The 25,000-nt window shown below is 35.6% G+C and overlaps 1 protein-coding gene across 19 annotated transcripts in view; it reads left to right on the forward strand.

The window, feature by feature from the left end:
- Positions 1-25,000, forward strand: part of LOC127846924 (tensin-1-like) — a 363,784-nt gene that overhangs the window by 262,177 nt on the left and 76,607 nt on the right. For 17 of the 19 annotated variants that reach the window (XM_052378347.1, XM_052378349.1, XM_052378348.1 and 14 more), the window contains 5 exons: positions 8,223-8,438; positions 12,300-12,539; positions 13,099-14,267; positions 15,156-15,240; positions 17,595-17,923. In XM_052378347.1, coding sequence (XP_052234307.1) covers positions 8,223-8,438; positions 12,300-12,539; positions 13,099-14,267; positions 15,156-15,240; positions 17,595-17,923 — 2,039 coding nt within the window. The remainder of the gene's footprint in view (positions 1-8,222; positions 8,439-12,299; positions 12,540-13,098; positions 14,268-15,155; positions 15,241-17,594; positions 17,924-25,000) is intronic. The other 2 variants (XM_052378346.1, XM_052378345.1) reach the window with 2 other exon arrangements.

Consider the following 25,000-nt stretch of genomic DNA (forward strand, 5'->3'; position numbering starts at 1 on the left):
AGATGATCAGCAAAAAGCATAAAACCTGAACCGACTGCGAGTTACTTGCAGGATGTTCTGGTTTTATGCTGGTTGCAACAGCCATTTTCACTTCGCTTCTTATGGGGGAAATGGTTGAAGTCAGTTGGTGCAGACAGATTAGATCAGATAGTTATCATTTAGAGAAGCTAGATCTTAATTTTCACTTCTGTTTATTGGTTTGTGTAGGTGGCAGGGCAAGAAGAAAGAACATGTGAAAATTGTACTGCACAAACCTGGTGCAGTATTGCATTCTCCAATTTTATATATTAATTTTTTAAACAGGTACAATGGTTTTTTTTCACAAAAGATAGCTTATTTATACTAAAGATCGCTTACAGTTTCACAACTGATTGTAAATCAATTTAACCATTTAACTGATGCAGGATTTAATTTTTATATTGAGAAAATGCATTTAGCAAAAAGAATATTGCACATTATATAATATAACATACAATTTAAAAGTATGAGGAGTTATTTCTCTTTTGCTTTCAAAATTACCATGAAGGAATGAAAAATTCAGAAACCTCAAGATATTTCCTTTGAGCAAACAGGTTATTACTCAATATAATTAAACAAACTTTGTGTATTGAGAGTTATTTCCCTTGTTGTCAAAACCGCCTGAGTGACGTTATAATTTCCAAGAAATTCCCAGAATTTTGAAGATTCTACTGAGAGATAAGAATAACAATCAGGTGCACCTGTTTCAGTGCCAAAGCTAATAAGCCTGTGGCTACACACCTAAAAGGTGCCACAGTGGTACCCAGCCATATGGCTTATTAGCATGGGAAAGGTTTACACTGTAAGCCATCAGCTCGCTTGTTTATTAAGTGAAACTGACACTGGAAATACATTAAAGGGGCTTTAATTGTAATATCAGGAGCAGGAATTTTACAGGAATTTATTTGCTGTTAGTGTTTATGTTAGTGGTGAATTGCTAGGAGTTGAGCGTTGAGAATATTTTGTGTAGAATGTTATATTCCTGTTTGCAAATTAATGATTCGAATGCTGGAAAAGTATGAATTTAATACGGTGTGACTTGATGAAAATATATTTTAATGTTACTTACTATTAAATAACATTTGCATGTGGTAACCTTCTTTTTTTGCTTTGTTCCGTTTCTATTACTGTTGAAGATTGTTATGGTAACCAGTAGTCATGTCCTTTGGTCCTTTTGACAAACATTTTTATGCGCCCGGTAGGGTGGCATATAGCATTTTAACTGTCTGTCCGTCCGTCTGAAAACTTAAACATTGGCCATCATTTTTGCAAAATTTAAGATAGCAACTTGATATTTGGCATGCATGTGTATCTCATGGAGCTGCACACTTTGAGTGGTGAAAGTCAAGGTAAAGGTCATCCTTCAAGGTCAAAGGTCAAAAAACAAATCCAGGGAAGTAACAAGTATTAAAGTAGATAATTTCTATATATCATTTGGCAGGTATAGATTAATTTTTACAAGGGAAGTAATATTTTTTAGCTCCACTGGCCAAAGACCAGCGGGGCTTATGTCATGGTCCTGTGTCCGTCGTGCGTGCGTCCGTCTGTGCATTAACTTTTCCATTAAACATCTTCTTCTCCTAAACTACTGGTCCAATTCTGATGAAATTTCTCAAGAATGTTCCTGGGGTGAACCTCTGTCAAATTTGTTCAAATTATGACTCTGGGGTCAAATTTGAAACTGCCCCAGGGGTCACAAAAATGAATATATGCTTATATAGGGTCTATTTTGTGAAAACTTTACAAATCTTCTCGTCCATAACCATTGGGCCTAGGGCTACCAAATTTGATATTTAGTGGCATCTTATTGTCCTCTACCAAGTTTGTTCAAATTATGCCCCTGGGGTCAAGTTTGACCCTGCCCCGAGGGTCACAAAATTGAACAAATGCTTATATAATGCCTATTGTGGGAAAACTTTAAAAAAACTTCCTGTCCATTACCGTATGGCATAGGGCTACCAAATTTGGTATGTATTGACATCTTAATAGTTCTCTACCAAGTTTGTTCACAGTATGCCCCTGGGGTCAATTTTGACCCTGCCCCGGGGGGGGGGGGGGGGTCATAAAATTGAACAAATGCTTATATAAGGCCAATATTATGAAAACTTTAAAAATCCTTCTGTCCATAACCATCGGGCTTAGGGCTATCAAATTTGGTATGTAGTGACATCTACTAGTCCTCTCCCAAATTTGTTCAAATTTTATCTCTGGGGTCAAATTTGACCCTGCCTCGGGGGGGGGGTCACAAAAATGAATATATGCTTTTATATTGCCTATTTTGTAAAAACTTCAAAAATCTTCTTGTCCATAACCATCCGGCCTAGGGCTTTCAAATTTGGTATGAAGTGACATCAAATAGTCCTCTACCAAATTTGTTCAAATTTTATCCCTGTGGTAAAATTTGACCCTGCCCCGGGGATCACAAAATTGAACATATGCTTATATAATGCCTATTTTGTGAAAACTTACAAAAAAACTCTTGTCCATAACCATTAGGCCTAGGGCTACACAATTTGGTATGTAGTGACATTGTATAAGTCCTCTACTTAGTTTGTTCAAATTAAGCACCAGGGGTCATGTATTTGACCCTGCCCTAGTTGCCACAAAATCGATTATATGCTTTTATAGTGCCTATTTTGTGAAAACTTTTAAAATCTTCTTGTCCTTAACCATAAGGCACAGGGCTACCAAATTTGGTATGTAGTGACATCTAATAGTTCTCTACCAAGTTTGTTCAAATTATGCCCCTTGGGTCAAATTTGACCCTGCCCGGGGGGGGGGGGGGGGGGTCACAAAACTGAACATAGGCTTATATGGGGCCTATTTTGTGAAATCTTTTAAAATCTTCTTATCCATAACCATTAAGCCAAGGGCTACCAAATTTGGTATGTATTGACATCTAATAAACCTCTACCAAATTTTTCGGCGTAAGCTGTATTAAGCCAGCTTTTAGACCTGACTTGACCTTTGTAAGTGTCCAATAATACTCAAATAAAATTTCCCGCGGCTAGGTACGAATGAATACACTTCATTTATTCCATTGGCTGATTTGAGTATAACACCAGAACATTGGAAACATATCCGCGTCTTTGTAACACTGTTTTACTGCATGAAACAATTTTATCTCTAATGAAAAGGCTCAATAGATAGAACAGTTTTACAATCAATTTTCGACATAAATACAGTTTGTGCGTTCACCTTTTATTTTCAGAGAATTACCAGCGCAAAAGCGTTTATACTAAAGGCTATGTTGTCATATTTAGTACTAACTTGCATTGCATTTCAACCCGCGAGGTTTCGCGGCCATTTGTGTAAGTCAGAGTTTATATACAGTTCATCACCGGAGTTCGCAGAAGGGGTTGCGATTATTGTGTTACACCGGTCTTACTGACAATAACGTAGTGACTGTAATGCATTGCATTCCAATCCGCAAGGTATCAAGGTCAGTTTTCGGTCAGTTGCAGAAATCTTTATATAAACGCCGTCTCGTAAACTTTGTGCACTTGAAGTCTGTTTTGATCAGAAAGATACTAAATAAAGATATTCGGCGATATTATTGTGGTATGTCAATCATCGATTTTTAATATGGTTTCAACATTTGCATGATAAGGACCAATTTTGATAAAATTAATTAGAAATATTTATCCATTTAGACCAGTTTATTAAGCATGAGCACAATAATTCGCTATACTATAATTATGCAATTAAATAAGATTCGAGTATTGCCGGCTGACCTATATGCACTCGTTTATTTTCATGTTTCTTGTGTTTTTCTATTCTGTAAATATAGATATCTGAGTAATAATATCGCATAAAGCAAAATAAGCCACGAAATCTGGCGCAACACCCCGTAATTGATTTGCTTATGATGTAGCTAAGAACTGCGCAGAAAAAAAGGCATCCGCTACTTTTTATCTCATAGAGATAACTTTTGATCGTTTTTAAACATCGACCACAATCAACGCCGTATATCTTTTTTAAAGATATTTCTTGTTTCAAATAATGCCTCTGGGATGAACTTTGACCCTGCCCCGGGAGGTCACAAAATTGAATAAACGCTTACAAAGCGCCTGTTTTGTGAAATCTGTAAAAATCTTCTTGTCGAAAACCTTTCGGACTATGGCTACCAAATTTGGTATGCAGTAACATCTTATAGTCCTCTACCAAGTTTGTTCAAATTATGCCCTTTGGGTCAAATTTGACCCTGACCCGCGGGTCACAAAATTGAACATTATATACGCTTATATCTTGCTTATTTTGTGAAAACTTTTAGAATATTCTTGTCCTTAACTCTAGGACCGAGGGCTACCACATTTTGTATGTAGTGAGATATAGTAGTCCTCTACAAAGTTTGCTCAAATTATGCCCCTGGGGTTAAATTTGACCCAGCCCAGGGGGTCACAAAAGTGAACATGTTCTTAAATAGGGCCTATATTAAAGTATTTGCACATGCCGAGAATATTTGTTTCAGCCTTTTTTTCAGAAGTGGAGCGATACAGGGCCATCATAGCCCTCTTGTTAAAGGGATATAATAATAAAAAATAAAAGCGGCACAGTAGGGGGCATTGTGTTTCTGACTAACACTTCTCTTGTTAATGATATTTTTGTGCATAAACAGAACAAATGAAATGTAGTAAAAACATTTCTAGCTTTCAGTGATGTTTTTGCCCAATTGGGCAAAAGTACCGGTACCATACCAATTGGGAATAATTAGCTTGAAAAAAAATGAAATTGGGAAAATTCAAAACCTAAAATTTTTAGATTTGGAATGATTGGTCTTTTAAATTTATTGGAATAAATTGCACAAAGCAATTCAATTCTTTTACTTGTATTTTGGCTTGAAATGTTTAGTTGCAGGACTTATTTGATTTGTTCACTTGCAGATAATGCACTTTTGGAACGTACTTGACAAAATGTTCCTTCCTTTTGGGAATTTTTCGGACATCCATTTGGAATTTTGTAAGTTTAACTGACTTTGAAAAGTACCTTTTCTGTCCTCAGAAGCTTGGGATTGAAATCATGATATCTGGCACGAAATTAACAGATAGTTAGTAATTTAATTCAGAAAAAAACTTCAGGTATAATGTAAGGAAATGTTTGGATTGGAGAGTGCCAATTGATGTTGCCCATGTTTTTGCTACATCAGATGTTCTGTTCACTTGGCCCATTTCTTTTGATGTGGGTCTGTTTTTTTAAACCCCTGAGAATACTTTGGAACTGATGTTTTCACTTGCATACTGGAGTCAAATGGGGATTAAAGATGCATTATTGTATATAGGTGTTTGGGTTAACTTATTCATATTTTTATATTAAGTGAGAAAGAGTGAAATATTGAAGTGTTTAGGCAAACTATTGAATAAAAATGGAATAAGACTTATTGGGAACAGGTAATTATTGAAGTTGGATAATACAATTTAAGGATTGTTTTGCAACCTCTAATTCAAAAAGTAGTTATATTGACTGTCTAAAAACTGTGGACTGATCAAGTCAAGGCTGTTAAGTAAATATTCCTTCTGTTGTCCCAAATGACATAATTACAGTCCTAAAATCTGTTCAGGAAATTCTAAATGCCACTCCTAAGACTTGATTTTCATTGATAAAGTTTATTTTTAGAAATGCAGATTACTTTAATGTGTTCTGTCAGAATTGCTGCAGAACAAATTCCAGGTAAAGAGGAACAGGTGAGGTTGCCTGGAGATTTCAAGACTTGTGGCTCATTTTGTGGTTGAACTCATTTGATGTTCTTTTGGTTAATTGGGTTTTCTTTGAGTGACTGTCTGTATAGAGATGGCACAGTAACAGTTGCTTGAGTTTTGGTTTTGATTTTGAAGGGTCTGTGTTGGAGCCCACTTGTACACACAAATTGTAATTTTGGCTGAAATTATATTAAGCTACATATGTAACCTTTGAAGATCTACAGTCTTCAAACAGTATTCTGTTGTTGAAATGCTTTTAAAAAGAACTTTATTCATATTTAAACTTAATTGAGTCACACCAGTAAAATTAGCAGAATGCTGATAAGAAATATGATAAACCAATCAAACAATAGCAGACATTTGCTGTGTTAAAAAGATTTGCACTGCAACGCTATCCTGGAAGGAAACCTTTTATTTGTTTTAATCGTTGAGTTTTCAGGTTGAAATCGCATCAAGAAATATCTTGAGTTTTCAATGTCTGATTGTATTATTTATGGAATTATCAATGCTTGATAATTCTATCAAAACAAAAAAAAGAGTTATCTATTAAAATGCCAAAACAGATGAATGATAACAGCAGAGTGCCAAATCAATTGCAGACCCCTGGAGACTTGACTACAAACATAGTGATTATAATATTTATTGAAATCCTCATAGAGATGTATTTCTTAGTTTAAATTCTGAAAGGTCACTGTAAATACCAGTTTGCAGCTTTACATTTCAAAAAGGGAATTTTCAGTTAATTCACTAGAAGAGCTTTTATTGTATCACATGCTGAAGCTTAAATAATTGTTTCAAGTGTAAAACACTTTTGAAGATTGTGGGTATTTGTTTTTTTCAGCTGACACCTGAGCTTAATATGGTCATTGTGAGCTATTCTGTTCACCTGAGTTGTGCAGCTTGCAATATGTGTCTGTTCACCTGAGTTGTGCAGCTTGCAATATGTGTTATTGTTGTTAGCATTAGCTATATGAATACTCTAGAAGCCTTATTTATTGCCCAATCTTCATGAAACTTGAGTTAGAATAGTGTTTCTCTCCTTTGAAGAACTTTACCGCCAGGGTGTGGGGAAGTTTCCTTAATATGGCTTTAGTGAAACTCTGTGAACAGTCTAGAAGTCACATTTGCTAATTACTTTGGCAAGTTTTTTAATGGTTCTGGAAACATCACAAAAGTTGCTCAGACCAGTTCAGTTACTGTGGGTCTTATGAGAGTAAAGGCCTTTTGTCCTGTAGTTTGAGCTATAACTACACTCACTGTAAAATATTGCTGACCTTGACATAGTGTTAATCTTTTAATAATCTGAGCTCAAAACAATCCAGTGCATTCACACAGTCTGGTCAGGTGCTTTCCTGTCCACTTTTAAGTAATGCAGAGTTTTTGCCCCAGTGGGAAAAGTACCATTACTGTACGAATAGGGAAACATTTAAGCGAAAAACCCCGAAATAGGGAAAATTTGCCTTGGCTAGTGAAATCTTCAGATGTTCATTATATTCGTTAACTTGCAGAGAGCAGAGATTGCACTCTTTGAATGAATTTAGTTTCTGTTGGGAATTTTTCTAATTGCAAATAGGAATTTTGTATTTCTTCCAGTTGGGAAAGCACTTTTACAGGTACTTTATAAAGAAGGAAAACAATAATGCTTGAAGGATACAGTGTTATATCCTGATCTAAGGCAATTGTTTGCACTTGGAATCTTAAAAGTATAACATTTAGCGCCTACAGTACTAGTAGGCCTGAATTGATCAGTTGCAATCCATTATACATGTTTGCTATGTCTACTTCCACTAGTAGACCTAACTTGATCAGTTGCAATCCATTATACATGTTTTCTATGTCTACTTCCACTAGTAGACCTAACTTGATCAGTTGCAATCCATTATCAATTTTTTCTTTGTCTACTTCCACTAGTAGATCTAACTTGATCAGTTGCAATCCATTATCAAATGTTTGCTTTGTCTACTTCCACTAGTAGACCTAGCTTGATCAGTTGCAATCCATGATCACTGTTTGCTTGGTCTACTTTCACCAGTAGACCTAATTTGATCAATTGCAACCATTATACATGTTTGCTATGTCTACTTCCACTAGTAGACCTAACTTGATCAGTTGCAATCCATTATACATGTTTTCTATGTCTACTTCCACTAGTAGACCTAACTTGATCAGTTGCAATCCATTATACATGTTTTCTATGTCTACTTCCACTAGTAGACCTAACTTGATCAGTTGCAATCCATTATACATGTTTTCTATGTCTACTTCCACTAGTAGACCTAACTTGATCAGTTGCAATCCATTATACATGTTTTCTATGTCTACTTCCACTAGTAGACCTAACTTGATTAGTTGCAATCCATTATACATGTTTTCTATGTCTACTTCCACTAGTAGACCTAACTTGATTAGTCGCAATCCATCATCAATGTTTTCTATGCCTACTTCCACCAGTAGTCCTAACTTGATCAGTTGCAATCCATTATCAATGTTTGCTTTGTCTACTTCCAGATGTGAATGCCAATGGCCTGCAAAGTTCTCAACACGGGGTCGACAGTTTTCGAGTAACGCCACTGGACCATTCACAGGGTCCAGTGGACGGGAGTCTATACGCGCAGGTCAACAAAAGGTCACTGGATTCGCAGATTATAACCAACGGGACTACTAGGCTGGCGAATGGCGGCTCGTACACTTCCAGTCTAGATTCCGGTATTTCCACGTTCTCTGGTTTGTTGTCATTTCGTTATATTGCCTCTTCCTTGTTTGCTTTAGTTTAGTTACACCTTTCCTGCTCAAATGTGCATTTTCACATGTTTGAATTCTTTTTAAAAATCAAATTAAATTAAAGACCTTTATTAATAGATTCAAGTTTTTAAGGCTTTTTTCTCAACCCTTAGATACTGATGAACATCAAACAGCATAAAACCTGAACAGACTGCGAGTTGCATATTGCGATTTTCACTTTGCATCTGAGCTGGAAAGGGTTAACAGTCATAGAAATTAACAGTTTGACAGAGTAATTATATTTATTTTTTAAACTAAACATAGGAGAAAGGCTATAATTTACCAGCTATTAGGTTTGCAGGCTAATGCTAATTTTCATTATTGGATTCATAATGGTCTCATTGTCAGTGGCAATGCACACCCTGGTGTAACAAAATGAAATATAAAAAATCAATGAAATATAAATAGGTACCCTTATTATTGCCTTTATAAGACGCGAACATTTACCTAAGGTTTTCATTAAAGAGTTGGGTAATTAGGCCTTTTAAATTACATGCTTGAATAGTTCCTTTTCTTCGTTTTAGGCTTTGCACTTTTTCACATGTTTAAAGATATTATTTAAGAAATAGAAAACCTCACTGAGGGCCCTATGGCAGAATAGTGATCAGCCAGGCAGCCCCAAATAGTGTATGGACCGAAGCCGAAGGCTGAGGTCCGTATACTATTTGGGGCTGCCTGGCTGGTCACTATTCTGCCATTGGGCCTGAAGTGAGGTTTTCTATTCCTTATATTATACCGAACATTTTTGTTCAGATAAATGTCTATAATAAAAATTAATAACACAAGATAAATTCCATAAATATTTATGTTACTTTTAAGTGCGCGAGTTGTCTCCCTGCGAAAGTTGGGCACGGAAAAATTTGCTTCTTTATACAAAATTCATTTTTATTGTAAAGCATTTGACATATTGAGATACATCTTATATAAAAGAAACTGCTCATATCACAGAAAACATGTTGCAAAACATTGATCCCAAGTATGGCATTTAATTTTTGTAATTTTTGAGATGATATTAATAATAACAAGAAATATCTTTAAAAAAGATATACGGCGTTGATTGTGGTTGGAGTTTATGGAAGGTAAAGATTTAAATGAATGAGATCAAGGATAGCTAATATCTTTTTCTGTGCAGTTTTTAGCTGCATCAAACGCAGTACGGGATGTTACGCGGAGTTTTCGCGGCTTATTTTACATTATTACATATTGCTGGTCATAAACCTATAGATATAAAACAGAAAACCAAAGTCAACCGGCCACACGCGAAGTCTCCGTACATATTTTAAATATGTATACGCGCGTTCTTCGAACAAACCTGTTTGAGTGGTTTATCGGGCATTGCTAAGTGTATTTGATTCGATTATTAACAGTATCGAGAATCATCGCGCTCATACTTAATACATTAGTCAATATGCTGCAATAATACATTAGTAAATATGATGGAATAATTCTTGTTAATTAATTGAAAATAATATGTATCATGGTATTGTTAAAAACACATTAAGAATCTATTATTGACATGCCATAAAAAATATCGCTGGATATCTTCATTTCACATCTTTCTAGTGGTAAAGAAAATTCCAGTTCACCTAGTTCACGCTATAGCGTCTTTATTATATAACTATTATGTTACTGACCGCGAACTCCGAACAGCACATAAGGTCTGACCTGTATATAAACTCTGACATTCAAACACACTAACCGCGAACTGACCCCTTATACCTCGCGGGTTGAAATGCAATACATTAAAGTGAGGCATCACTTCCACTGCTATTTATACTTTTTCATATAACATGTTGACAGGAATATGGAAGTCTGTACTAAATATGAGAACATGGCCTTTAAGTATACAACGTTCTCGCGCTGAAAATCCTCTGAAAATAAAAGGTGCACGCACAAACTGTATTGATGTCGAGATTGAGTGTAAAACTGTTCTTTCTATTAACCCTTTTTATTAGAGATAAAACTGTTTCATGCTGAACACGCAGTAAAACAGTGTTACAAAGACGCGGACATGTTTCCAATGTTCTAGTGGTATTATCAAATCAGCCAATGCAGTCAATGAAGTGTATTCATCTGTACTTGGCCGCGGGAAGTTTTATTTGAATTCTATTGGACGCTAACAAAGGTCAGGATAAGGTGAAAAGCTGGCGTATACAGCTAACGCCGAAAAAACACACATTGTGACCTGCCAAACGAATCGTTACAATTAAGAATATGTACAGCATTATTGTTGTGCGTGAGTTGTCTCCCTTCAAAAGTAGGACTCGAAAAAATTTGCTTCTATATGCTGAATTCAATTTTATTGTAAAGAATTTCACATATTGAGATACATTTTATATAGAAATATCTGCTTTTATTACAGACAACATGTTTCTAAACATTGATCATAAATATAGCATTTAATTTTTGTATTTTTCAAGATGTGATTAATAATACAAGACACACGCTTGTGACCTGCCAAACGAATCGTGCGTTTACTGTAACTACATAAAGCAGAAATCTCTTAATTGTAAAACTTGCACAAATGTTACAAATAAACATTCGAGCGTTCACTATTACATGCGCGCGCATCTTTACAGGGCACTATTCAAAATAGCGCCCGCTGACTATGCGCACGCATCTTTACAGGGCACCATTCAAAATAACGGACCTGAGAAGTTTATATATGCAAAGAAGAAACAAATTTATGTGAGGTATATTATAACAGTTTAGTTGTGCAATATTCTTTTACCCGCTTTACTCAATTTATTTTTGAAATCTAATAAATAATGTATCCATACATTGATTAAATATATTCATCAATAATTTTTAAGGTTTCGCTATCTAATATATAATGATTCTGAGCTATTTCTGTCAATAACCTTATCTTCAATATTGCCTCTTCGTGTGATTTATATAACACTAGAAACAGGTTTGTAGGAGTTTATTTTCTGTTACCATGATATCTGGTATTGTTGTTTTATTGTTAACCCACCATCATTTACTGTAATTTTGATTTGCTTTATGATACATAAACTTAATGATAAAGATAACATAGTTTTACATCTAAGATATGTGTAAATGCCATGCTATCTTTGATTGTTGTTTTGTAATAAATAAGACCCAGGTAACTGTGATTCATGTAAGTCATAATCCAAATAATCAGTTGTTAATTTTTTTTATTTGGATATTCTAAATAAATTCTCTGTTCTCTGCTATTGTCTTTTTGAATTCTAATGCCCAATTCTATTTCGTCATATCACTGTCAGTCTTAAATGAGATTGTGCGGCGCATGCGCAGATCACATTTAATCCCTCCAGTGAGTCTTTGACTCATAGAATTACATTCAAACATCAACTTAACCAAGGTAAGTCTCTCGTTTAATTTTTAAATTATTTCTGTGGATTATGGTTTTACACATATTACACACCTATCACTATAAAACCATGGTGGGGGTCTGGAATTTCTAAATTAAGAAACCTTTCAAAAAAGCAAGGGGGATATAACTTTGCACCTGTTTGCCTGTATAGATGTCTTTTTGTAGACCAGTTCCATTTCTGCACAATATCTGGAGAACAATTTAAGCCACAAACGGGTCAAAGGGCAAGGTCAACAAGACTTATAGCTAGAAAAACTTTTACATACAATGTTTAGAGAAATCTTTTATGACCAAGCACAACTTTGCAAATTGACATGTTGACTGTCCTTTGTCTGTTTCTAGTACCTGTACTTAACCCTGCCGTTTGTCTGTTTCCAGTACAAACTTAACCCTGTCCCTTGTCTGTTTCCAGTACAAACTTAACCCTGTCCCTTGTTTGTTTCCAGTACCAGTAGGCACAAGTTCAACACAGAAGCAGACGAGCACTGAAAACTGGTCGTACAACACGCGAGAACGGGAAATGATGAACCACCAACCGGTATCGTCCTACTCGAGCATGAGTAAATCTTACTCTTCGACGAGTCCGAGGTCGGGAAAAGTCTCACTCGACGAGCAGACACAACTTGATCAGATTCTGAGTGACCTGTTGAGTGATCAGGCGTACGTAAGCCAAAAGTCGTCCCCAGGTACGAGCAGTCTGGTTTTTTTTTCTGTTTTAATGGTTTAATTCATTTTGTAATAAACTTATATACAATTTAAAAAATATTCAGTTTCAATGTTTTCATTTATATACTTTTTCTGTTTCAATTATTTTATTCATTTGATCATATATGTATATACACGCAATATACTTATATCTGTTTCATTGATAGTAATATCCTCGCCAAAGGCGAAGGGATATGAAATTGGGGTTGTCCTTCTGTCTGTCATTCTGTCCGTCTGTCACACAATTTTGAAATAGGCTTGGGATATCAATTAAAAGAATGTGCTTGTAAGATTTGTATACGATCAAAATACACGAACATGTAAATGTATAGACTATTTTACTATATGTCCTGTGTTTTGAATGGTGATGTAACTATCAATACACAAACTGAATTACTATATACTTCCTTGTACCTTTTAACCGTTTTTTACTCTACTTAAATACTTATTTAATCCATTTTGTTAAATATGATTGTATATATTAAGATCATAATTCCATTAGGGAAACTAATATAATGTTATCTGTATAATAATATATAGGTACGAGGAGCTTTAAGACAGTAGAGGAACACACCAGTCCAGAGGGGAACATTGTTGTTCAGCGCGGGGATGTAACATATAAAATACCCGAAGTGCGCAGCGAGAAACACTACTCAGTGAAAACTGAAACTAGGACAGTTTCGGACGATAAATACAAGCCAGTTAACGCATTTACCTATACGCCTGCATCACCGGAAATGTCAAGGTCATTTGATGGCGTTCGGAGCCCGACTGCCTCAAAATCTCCATACAAAGTGGATTATGAAAATAACTTTAAGAAGGAATCCTCGTACAACTACCAGGCCAATGGGCCGTCGTCCCTCAGCGATGGCGAACACTCCTTGTCATGGCTACAGCAGCAACAGGCAAAGTTAAGGGAAAAAAGTCTTGAGCGAGATCCCAATAGACATAGAAACGAGCAAATGCTTATCGAGGAACTGAAAAAATCTCAGACTCAGAATAAATATTTTCAGAACAAATCTCAAACGGAGGATGTTGAATCGGTGTCGTCGAAAGTGTCCTCATCTGCGCTGCAGAACGGCCCTACTAGCCCCTACAGCTACACAGTTTCTCGTACCCACACATACAATAATGATAAATCACCGACGGAAGTCTCTCAATTTCGTCCACACGACACTCTGCCGATGGCTCACTCTCACACGACATACATTACCGAGCAGACGACATCGACCACGTCCAAAGTGTCGAACAAACCCCCGCCCTCCCCTAACCTCCAGAGGGCTGTAGCTCCCACAATGCACTCCCCGCCCCCTGTCCCGCCCCCGCAGCGAACCAGCAGTCGAGATTACATGCAGCAGCAACAGCAGCAGCAGCAGCAACAACAACAGACCCGAGGTCGTGCCTACAGCGGTGGTGCTTACCAACAACAACAGACAAGCTCCTGGAAGTCTGAGACTCATGCACAGCCCAGGGTCATTCAAAGGCATAACTCTGAGTCAGCCTATGATCGTGATCACTTCGAGCGTCAGCAGACGACGCGCCAGTTCTCGACCCCGCCGATATCGCCGCGCTCGGTTTCCCCCCATACAGTTCAGTCCTACAAGACTGTGTATAAGACTGTGCATCACAAGGAAGACGAGCCGGATTTTTCGCCGCCTCAGCCGATGGAGGTGAAGATCGAACGACAGTCTCAGAAGGAGCAGCACACGGTATGTTACAGTGATTTGTTTTGCCCCGATGGGAAAAGAACCGGTATGGTATCAATTGGGAAGAAGTAACGCTAAAACCCCTGACAATTGGGAAAATTAGCTTCTTGAAATCTTTCGATTAAGTATGGGTCTTTTTTGCGAGATTGTTTTCAGAGAAAACCAGAGCTATTGTCATAGCCTGCTTGCTGTCCGCCGGCGTCGTGCTAAATCCTTAACATTGCCTCTAAAATCAAAGTGCTTCCACCTACAACTTTAAAACTTCATATGTAGATGCACCTTGATGAATTCTACACGCCACACCCATTTTGGGTCACTAGGTCAAAGGTCATGGTCACTGTGACCTCTAAAAAAAAAAAAAATCGGACAAGCTTTCGCAGCCAAGCGTGGCACCTGTTATGCGGTGCTCTTGTTAAATGCTTGGTATCATTTGCACAAACACATTCATATATTCAATTACATTCAATTTTTCTTGAAATGTTCAGTTTCAGAGCTCATTTTATTTGTTCACTTGCAGATAATGTAGTTTAGGAAGTTACAAATTGACAAAATATTTCTTCCTTTTGGGAATTATTGAGACGGCGATTGGGAATTCTGTAGTTTTTCCTCAATTTGGAAGATAACCTTTTACAAGTACTTTATATGGAAGGAAAAAAATGGCTGTGTAACCTAATAACCCTATTTAAATAAAAGAATAAAACAGCATATTAGATATATAAAACGTGGCCAGGAACTCAATACTTACAGAATGAAATGACCTTGAACACAAGGTTTTAACATCAATCAGTGTTCGCCATCCTGCCATCTTAAATTGTGGTAACATTTCAGAGTAAAGAATTCCGTCAGCATCAATATTCTTAAATTGCATCTTGACATGACATTATGCTTCAGGTATATCAGCCCCCACCGCCCACACAGCCCGTAGACAAGCCCCACTACATCACTGAGGTCATAGTGCAGAGAACTGGAGGGGCAGGTATGTATCCACTTGATCCTGTTAATCATTTACCGTTTCAATATGCATTTTAACGTGTTTGTAGTTCATTAAAAATTCACCATGATTAAACATATTACATTTCAGTGGTTATTCTCAGTTTGGAATATTTTTAAGCTTTCTTTAGAAAAGGAAAACAAAAACAAAAAAACTATCAATTCTTTACAAGTTAAAGGGTTTATTCAGTATAAATTAATACAAAATGGTGATGAGCCCCTCTAACTCTCAATAGAAGATATTGCATTATGTCAATATCTCACCTGCAGAGCTTGCGGCATTACCTTAAAAATGCCAAAAACACCTTCAGGCCAGGTCGGTAAACCTCTCGGGGTAAACCTGTATACAGAAATTTATATGAGCAGCACTCTGGGTGAAAAGGGGGCTTAATCAGCATCGTAGTCACGCTGAGGCACACCGAGGCAGTTTCCTCGGCTAAAATTTGCAGAGCAATGTTGAGATAACAAGAAAAAAATGAAAATTTATGTCAAAGAATAAAATCTATATAAGAAATTGAGGCAATTTAATGAATTTTAGGCACTATGATATTCACAAACAAACATTATCATTGAGTACAATTGGTTTATGTTGAGGCAGATAATTATTGCAATTTAATAACTTCAATTGATGCCAAAATGGCTCTGCAAATGATTTGGAAAAACTCGTATATTAAACAAAAGGTGGCACTGTACACTTCGATGCTATAACCATGGTGGACATCGGAACGTACCGAGCTAGAATCGGGTGTTTGATGGACAGGTCTGGGTCTATTTTGGACCTAGACACACTTTGGGTGGTTTGCATTTTCGGCTTCATTGGTATTCTCCTCTTTATGGCCTGCGTCGAGTAAAATCAGGGACCGTTTCAGGTGGTACAATTAAATAATCTTTGTTTACGTTAGAATTTTCAAATTATGATATCCCGCGTATTAAACTGTTTTGATATAAAGAAGTTCAATTCTTTTCTTTGTCAATGTAGTTGATGATAGAACTGACAGAAAGAAAATGATGATGCAGTGCTTAAACAAAATTTAACACAAGAAAATTGAAAACAAATGGCCAGATACTTTACTGATTTAAGTTAAATATTTGTACTCCTCATGATAATCAATATGTCCCTGTGACACGTCAGACTCTGGATCCATTGACCACTATTATGTTGTCACTGCGTTGGTTCGAACCCCAGTAGGTCCGGGTTTTTTCCCAAATAACTTCCATCAATGATCCTTTTTAAATGTACTTATGATTGAAGACGCATTTGATTTAATGTATTTAAACATTATAAAAAAAAAGTCCTATGGTGCTTTCAAGCTCTAAATGGAAAAAATCGTCCATGAATTTTTTCACTGTAAACTTGTCTGAACTACAGCAGCAAGTTTGCGTAAGCTGATTTGATGTAAACTCAAAAATAAAATTTATAAAAAAAAATTATAAGGAATAATATTTAGGAAACAGAATCTAAAATTGACAATAAACTTGTAGCAGATTTTTTTGTTAACTTTATTGATACTAAATGGTCATATGTAGCGTCCACTATTCTGATAATTTAGGTATAAAATGTGGTTTAATTGGCTTTTAAAAAAAACGCACCAGAGACGTTCTATGTATACAAAAATGTCCTGGGGGGGGGGGGGGGCATGCCGGACCCCCTAAAATGACCTAATATACTGCCTCGGCTAAAATTTGGGTCTGACTACGCCACTGTTTATGTATGTGCGTTAAATGTTGTCCTAGATTAGCCTGTGTAGTTTGCACTGCATATATAATCAGGGATGTCACTTTCTGCTTAGAATGGATTTTCATTAAGAAGAGACTTTGTTTAAATAGTAAAATCCATTAAAGCAGAAAGTGTCGTCCTAGATAAGTCTCTGAAGACTGCACATTCTAATCTTGGAAGACACTACCAAAGTTCATTAACCCTTTCAGTGCGGGAACCGAATTTTGAAGGCCTTTGCAAACAGTTTGGATCCAGATGAGACGCCACAGAACGTGGCGTCTCATCAGGATCCAAACTGTTTGCTATTCTGATAGTATACTTTGAAAAAAATCAAAGAAAATGCTTATAATAGAAATTCATCAGACGACATTTTAGCAGACGACAAATTTCCCAGCATGCAAAGGGTTAAGCCCCGTTTTTCCAGAGCACCGATCATATCCACACCTTTAGTTATTCCTCCAAGTTTTTGCAGTAGTGGAGAATCAATTGATCTGGGGTCATACATATCTATAATAAGTCTGGAAAGGGTTAAAAAAAAAGTATATTGTTAAGAAATAGGAGCAGTCATGTTTTGCATTAGAAATAGTATTTGGTACATCTGTTCAGCACATAATGTTTTTCAGACTCAAAGAACAGCACGCTGAGTCGCCATGCGGACATCGATCGCCATGACAACGCTGACGACCGTCTTGAGGCCCTAGAGCGTTCCTTGCAGGCGGCGTCTAGCTCCATCATCGCTTCCCAGCCCTGGCAACAACAACAGCAGCAGCAGCAACAACAACTACAACAGCAGAATGTGATACGGCAGGAGGTGCGGCAGTTCGAGACTCGAACATACGAGACAAAGACCGAGCAGAGACATGAACAGTCGAGACACGAACAGAAGACTGTGAGTAGCGGAGGGTATCCCCGCAGCATGTCCCCCACCTGGGATAACTTCCCAGAAGAGCATGTAAGCATGAGTAATAATCATAACAATTTTTATGTTTGTCTGTGCAAAATTATTGTCACTCACACACAAAATAAAAAACAATAATGGCAAAATTCAGCCTTGCTGTGAGAAAAGAAGGCAAAATGCATTTGTGTAAAGTGTTAGTCCCAGATTAGCCTGTGAAGTCTGCAGACTGGGCAGGCTAATCAGGGACAACACTTTCTGCTTTTGTGGAATTTGTCATTTTAATGAAGTCTCTTCTAAAAGAAAATTAAGTTTAGGTGGAAAGTGTCATCCCAGATTAGCCTCTGCCGACGTCACAGGCTAATCTGGGATGACACTTCAAGCACATGCATTAAGCCAAGTTTTCTGAGAACAAGGCTCAAATATTCCTCAAAAAGTAGAGTTTTTTCTATGCAAAACTATAATTACTCACAAAGTTAAAAAAAAAGAAAAAAGTATTTTTTTATTTCATGTTTCAATATTATTTAAAAGGTTGTTATGTTGTACCCTCAGTAAGAAACAAAAGTCTTTCAACAAAGTATGAAGAAAAGGATAACTGTTTATGCTTCTCCTGTTAAATACACAAAGTGAGTTACAATAGTTTTTCAGTGCATCCCACAGTGTGTAACCTCAAGTTGTACATAAAGGGCTTTTTTCTTGAGTTTAAGCCTTCCTTTATTGGGATGGGAATTTATTCACGAAACTGAGAGAGGGTGACATTTTAAATGGTTAATTTGTAATTTATGGACACTGATGGCATCATTTCAACAAAATTATCTTGAGGTAAAGGGCCCCTGCAAAAGATAGGAAAAAAGACCCTGAAATGTAATTATTAAATTGACATTTATTATAAAATTATGTCCTTCCATGTTATGGTCTTACATTATTGCATGACCTTGTTTCATAATATAGGTATGCCATATTTTAGCATTATTCTTATATATTTATGGATAATATTTTGTGTAATCAAGAAATTCATTGCTCCCTAGAAAGTAACATTAAACTTTACCCTAATTCCAAGAAATAAATATGTTTGTGAAATTATATTTTGGCTTGTTTGAAGTAGGAAAATCAAAGGACATAATAGTATTTATTTAATTCTTTTCTCTGTATGAATCAACTATTATATAAGCTGTATGCTTAATCATTCAGAGGAAATGAGATTGAGTACAACCTGCCTGTCAAGTTAGTTCCATGGTAATATGTACTATTTAAACATCCAATTTTGTGAAATTAAATAATCATGTTTTTCAATCTATTTTCTTTGATGCCTTTGGCAGGCATTTAAGATAACCTGGCTGTGAATCAAAGAAACTAATGAGAAATGTTATTTTATGTTCTTTCTAAATTAATTAACAGTTATGATAAGGCTTGCACTTTTATATTTGTTTACAGAGATCATAACATTTGGGATGTTACAACTGGAGGCTTTTGAAAACCATTTGACTAATGTCTGAGATTGTAGCCAAAGGGAAGCAACTTGTGATATTCACAGGATTTTTTAGTTGCTTCCCTTGTACCATTAAAGTCAAGAAGTTTTGCAGTAGTTCAACTTAGAAATCTCTCAAAAGAACTCATTTTGTTGGACCAATGTGAGTTAGCTTTTGAAGTTAATTAATGAAGGCTTACCGTATTTTACCGTGTATAGCGCGCTCTCATGTATGAAGCGCATGCGATTTTTTAAAGCCAAAATGGGGAAAAATAACATTCAAGATCAAAAAACCATTTTGAACAAGGATGTTCACTGACAATTTACAAGATGTATCTTGTATATATCTTGGTTGACAATTTCAAGATATAGTGGGGCTGACAATTTCAAGATAAAGTGGGGCTGACAATTTCAATAGCAATTGAACATTTAAAACTGCACTGTTGAACGTTCAATATTTATACACACTGAGGTGCCAATGCATATTTTCACGTTCTCAAGTGTCAATTAAGGTCTCAAATGCCAATTAGCGTCTCAAATTACTCAACAAGTTAGTTTGTACATTGCTAGATGAAAAATGTCAATTACGAAGTGCAAAGACCCCATTCACACCTACCTCAACCTGCGAAACACAACTCCTTCACACCTACCTTAATCTGCATTCATTTTATGTCGACAACAGCCCCTAAAAATGCGATCAATGAAGAAGTGTGAAAACACCAACAAAGACATTTTTTTCATCTTTTAATTTTTGTCAAAACTGTTACTACCCCGTTCATACCTACCCTTTCCCGCTATTTGTTGTTTCGACAACGGCCCCTTCAGTCTATAACATTGTAGGGTGTGGTTTTTCTGCAATAAAAAAAATTGCAGCAATTGTGAAGATTTACGATTACGAAATGGATTTTTCGCAATTTAGCAACCAGGAAAGTGTTGTGTCAATGTATTACGCGCACCGAATTTTTATTTTGAAATTTGGAGGTAAAAAACTGCGCGCTATACATTACGTATTAACTTTTCGGTAAGTTTCATTTCCATTTAGTTAACTTATTGAGCTGATTCTTTTGGTAGAGTTATAGAACAATTTCTTTAAATCGCTACTAAAAAATGAACATTTGGACAATTGCCCCCCAGAAGAAATGACAGGTAGGATATAAGCCCCCCAGTGCTTATTTTGCATCTGGACATTTGCCCCCCAGTGCTTATTTTAGAAGTGGACATTTGCCCCCCAGTGCCTAATTTTAAACGACATTACTCGATTGAGCAGATAATCATGTCCAATTATCACCACCTTTTATTCCTTTTGATTGATTAAATACAGAAGCCTTTAATTTTCATTAACAAGTATATGATCAAAGCCACATGTAACACCTTCAACAAGCTGATAATCCTTTTGATTGATTAATTAAAAAACAATTCAAATTCTTTAAGATGTTTGTTTTACCTAAGATTAGGCAATTAAAGTGAGTTTCTGGACCTTTTTTATTTCGAATTATAATGATCCAAGTTTCTATGATTATATATTTATGAGATATGAAATAATACTGAATCCAAATACAGAGATATACTAGTCTAATGGAAACAACATATGATATTAGCACTGGGGGGCAAATGTCCACTCCTAAAATAAGCACTGGGGGGCAAATATCCAGATGCAAAATAAGAACTGGGGGGCTTATATCCTACCTGTTATTACTACTGGGGGGCAATTGTCCAAATGTTCATTTTTTCATTGGGGGGGTTTTGTCCTGGGGGGCTTATGTCCTACAATCACTAAACGTATTCTGGTCCTTCAACTGAAAGTTCTGCATCTTAAACTAAGACTTTGACCTAAGATAAAGACTTGAGATTTAGCTATTGTGAGTTGTGAGTTCACCATACCGAACAGGAGCGGTTTCCTATGGGTATTCCAGCTCTCCCCACCCCACAGCAAAGACCATGTCAACATTGAACATCTTTTTTTAAAACAAAATAGCTGGAAATTGCAGCTATTATATAATTCCAAATTGATCCCAACTTGTGTGGGTCTAGAAACTTAATCTGATATATCTAAGGAGTAGAAGGACCTTAGGAAGAGGTTAACATTGCATATAAACATACGATGTTTATGATTAGGAGATTGTTTGTAATAACTTCAGTGCCAGATAAACTTAAGTCTACCCTTATTACCTGGTTATGTATACACAATTAACCATAAAATAAACAAAACAGGCTGCCAAAGGAAAAGGTCAATAATTCATAAATGAATGCAGGCCAGTGAAAATGGCTGTGTGCAAACAGCATAAAACCAGAACAGCCTGCGAGTAACTCGCAGTCTGTTCGGGTTTTATGCTGTTTGCTGCTCATATGTATCTAATGGTTGAAAATGAAGCCTCAAAAACTTAAATCTAGTAAAAAAGGTCTTTAATGAAATTTAACTTTTTAAGGGAGTATAAATGCGTCAAAATACAAGTGGATAAAGGTCAAAAATTCATAAATGAATGCAGGCCATTGAATTCTTCATGTCCTTCACTTTGGTTTTATTATTAAATAAAGATTTCAATGATCGACAGCTAGATTTAAATAGTGTTGTAAATGGGTATGTGTGAGGGCTCTTTTGATCTATACGAAAGACACCGAGTACTGGTTGTACACAGAAAACAGACTTGAAAGCGTTTCAAAAAGCGTTTGAATTTTGATACACTTATAGAGCTTTAAATTAATAGGTTACTAAATGTGTGTAAAAGAGGACACAACACCAAACCAGAATATTATAAGTCCAAGATAAAATAGTTTTCTAAACTTCACCTCCCATCATCCTCAGTTTGGCAGGGTTTCTAACCACTCAGCCAGTCTCTGTTGTAAAGTAATGATTGCAAATGCCTATTATTTTATCATTTGACATGGTCACAGAATTAGATCAAATTTTGATTTAGTCCAAGTTGTTCATACAGAGATGGAATATTGAAGTGGAAAAATATAACTTTTTAGTTGCTCATACATCATTCAAAAGACATTTTTTGAGTGCTTTCAAAAAAGGACCAACATTAATTGGTTAATGGCTGTTTAACTATATCAGATAAACAATGTAAAAGCCTGTCTGATTTGTGTTCGTTGAGTTAATGTTCGGTAATAACGTTGGAAATGTTAAGAAAATAATGAAAACTTTATAAATGTGAAATTATTTTCTTTAAAACACAAGAAAAACATGTATTCATTTTTTTCAAACCTTTATTATTACATGGTTATAAAATTAAATATTTTCCTGTTTACTTTGTACTTATACTGTAAAGCGAGGAACAATGTTCCTTGGCCTAATTTCATAAGTTTGTTTATTGAAAGGCAGTATGGGATAGGTATGCCAGTGTTATTTGATAATCTTAACTGGATAGATCATAACGATTTTAGTACTTTCATTGATAAATTGAATATTAAATTTCCTATGGAGAATAGAGCCAGTCAGTGCAATTTTTGAATGACCTGTTGTTGATATAGAGTGTGGTGTTTAATTTGTTATTGATCTGGTATTTATAAAATGATCTAATGACCACATGAATTCAATTAATGTGACAATACAATTATGATGTGTCATGAGCATGGAATAGGAATAGCAATGTATTATGTTGAGTCAGTGTTATTGTCAGGTTAGACATACATGTAGGTGTACTGAAATTTTTACTGCTTGTGACAACTGCAAGTGAAAATAAACACTGGCGTAGTTAGCTTTAGGGTTTACGTTGATGTTTACTTAAGTTTACAACCTACCTTTACTGGATGTGATAAACCGGGATTGTGTTTAAAATGTATGGAGAAAGTTAAAGTGTTATTGTGATGGTTTAAACAAAATTAAATAAAGCTGTGTTGTAAGTCACTTCAACATTGTAATTGGAATTAAATAAGCACTACTTTTGTGACATTAAAACAGGTATGTTTTTGACTTATTACTCATCATTTGTGATATCATATTAAAATATGAAGCCATGTGATTGTACATGCACTAGGACATGGCATTCACAATTGCACATGTATATTGAATAATTTATTTCAATAAGATATGAATACGTGTCTTGTACAGTATATATTATAGCAATTAATTGACCTGAATGAAATCATTAATAGGTTTATTAAGGACTAATCAACCCTTCTTGAAAAATTGTATAAAATGCTCATTAAATGAAGCGGTTGTCTTTTGCTGTGAGTTTTTAATGAACATTTAATACGCTTGCAGATCATGCAGAAGAAAACTAATAGCAAACAGTTTTTTTCTGCATTTTTCCGGCATTAATATATGTAAAGTACCGGCAACAAATGTATTTCCTTTTGAAAGATTTAACCAAAAATTGTTTCACTTGCTTGCATTTTATGTGTGTTTTAAATTCATTTTTTATGTAAAAAAAATGCTGAAAAAGTAGTGAAATATTATAGAAGTATATTAAAGGGATCTTTTCACGCTTTGGTAAATTGACAAAATTGATAAAAGTTGTTTCAGATTCGCAAATTTTCGTTTTAGTTATGATATTTGTGAGGAAACAGTAATACTGAACATTTACCATGGTCTAATATAGCCATTATATGCATCTTTTGACGATTTTAAAACCTAAAAATTATAAAGCGTTGCAACGCGAAACGATTGAATAATTTGGAGAGTTCTGTTTTTGTCGTTAAATTCTGTGAAACTACGAAGATTGCTTATATAAGGTATAAAATACGTCAAGTAAGTGTACTCGGCGGAATAGCTCAGTAGGCTAAAGCGTTTTTACTTCAGGACTCTGGCAGGACTCCAGGGGTCACTGGTTCGAAACCTGGTCCGGGCAATGTTAAAAAATGCCAAAATCTGTGAAAAGGCACCTTTAAAGGCACATAAAGTCTGCATGTAATACCATAACATTACTACCGCCTTTAAAACGCACTAAATACATTTCTTACAGAAGAGAAGATTACAAATTCAAAGCTAATATAAAAGATATAAAAATAGCATTACAACTGAAATTGTTATATAAGTTGCTGTTGAAAGATTACTATAATACATGTAATGTTTATGTTATGTTATTTTTAGCTTAAGTTCAATACAGGCAGTATTAAATTGCTGATAAAAAATTGTACGGTTGGATCTTATTTATTGGGCAGTATTTTCCATACATATTCCAATAAAGTAGCAAATGTAAGACATTCCAAAGAATCCAAGTATCTACAAACCACCTGATTTTCTGATTTATTTAAAATGTATTTTTCTGCATCATTTCCATGGCTAACAATTAGTTATGGACCAGTAAAATCTGCCCCTCCTATATCATGGAATACATCAGCTGTTGTTAGCAGGTATAATTATGTTGATGGCCAACATTTCTCTCAAGACAGGCAATGCCCCCAGGGCCTTTTCATGAGCTGCATTATATAATTGTTACATGCCATACTTAAAAGTAAGGAATATTATAGATAATCACGCCCTTTCAAATAAGGTATTTTGGACTAACTCTGCCAATTAGCAAATATGCCTATTGCAACAATTGGCTTAACAAATTTCCATTTGACCACAAGATTTTGCTTATAAATAGCCATTACAATCCAAAACTATGAGAATTCAGTCATGAAAAAGCTAACTTTGGCTACATAATTTTTAAGCCCTGGTATTGTCTTTAACTCTCGATTAGACTTTGTTTTAAACTCAACTTATCCCAAGGTACATG

Source organism: Dreissena polymorpha, chromosome 10 (genome assembly GCF_020536995.1).
Source record: "Dreissena polymorpha isolate Duluth1 chromosome 10, UMN_Dpol_1.0, whole genome shotgun sequence".
Taxonomy (NCBI): Eukaryota; Metazoa; Mollusca; class Bivalvia; order Myida; family Dreissenidae; genus Dreissena; species Dreissena polymorpha.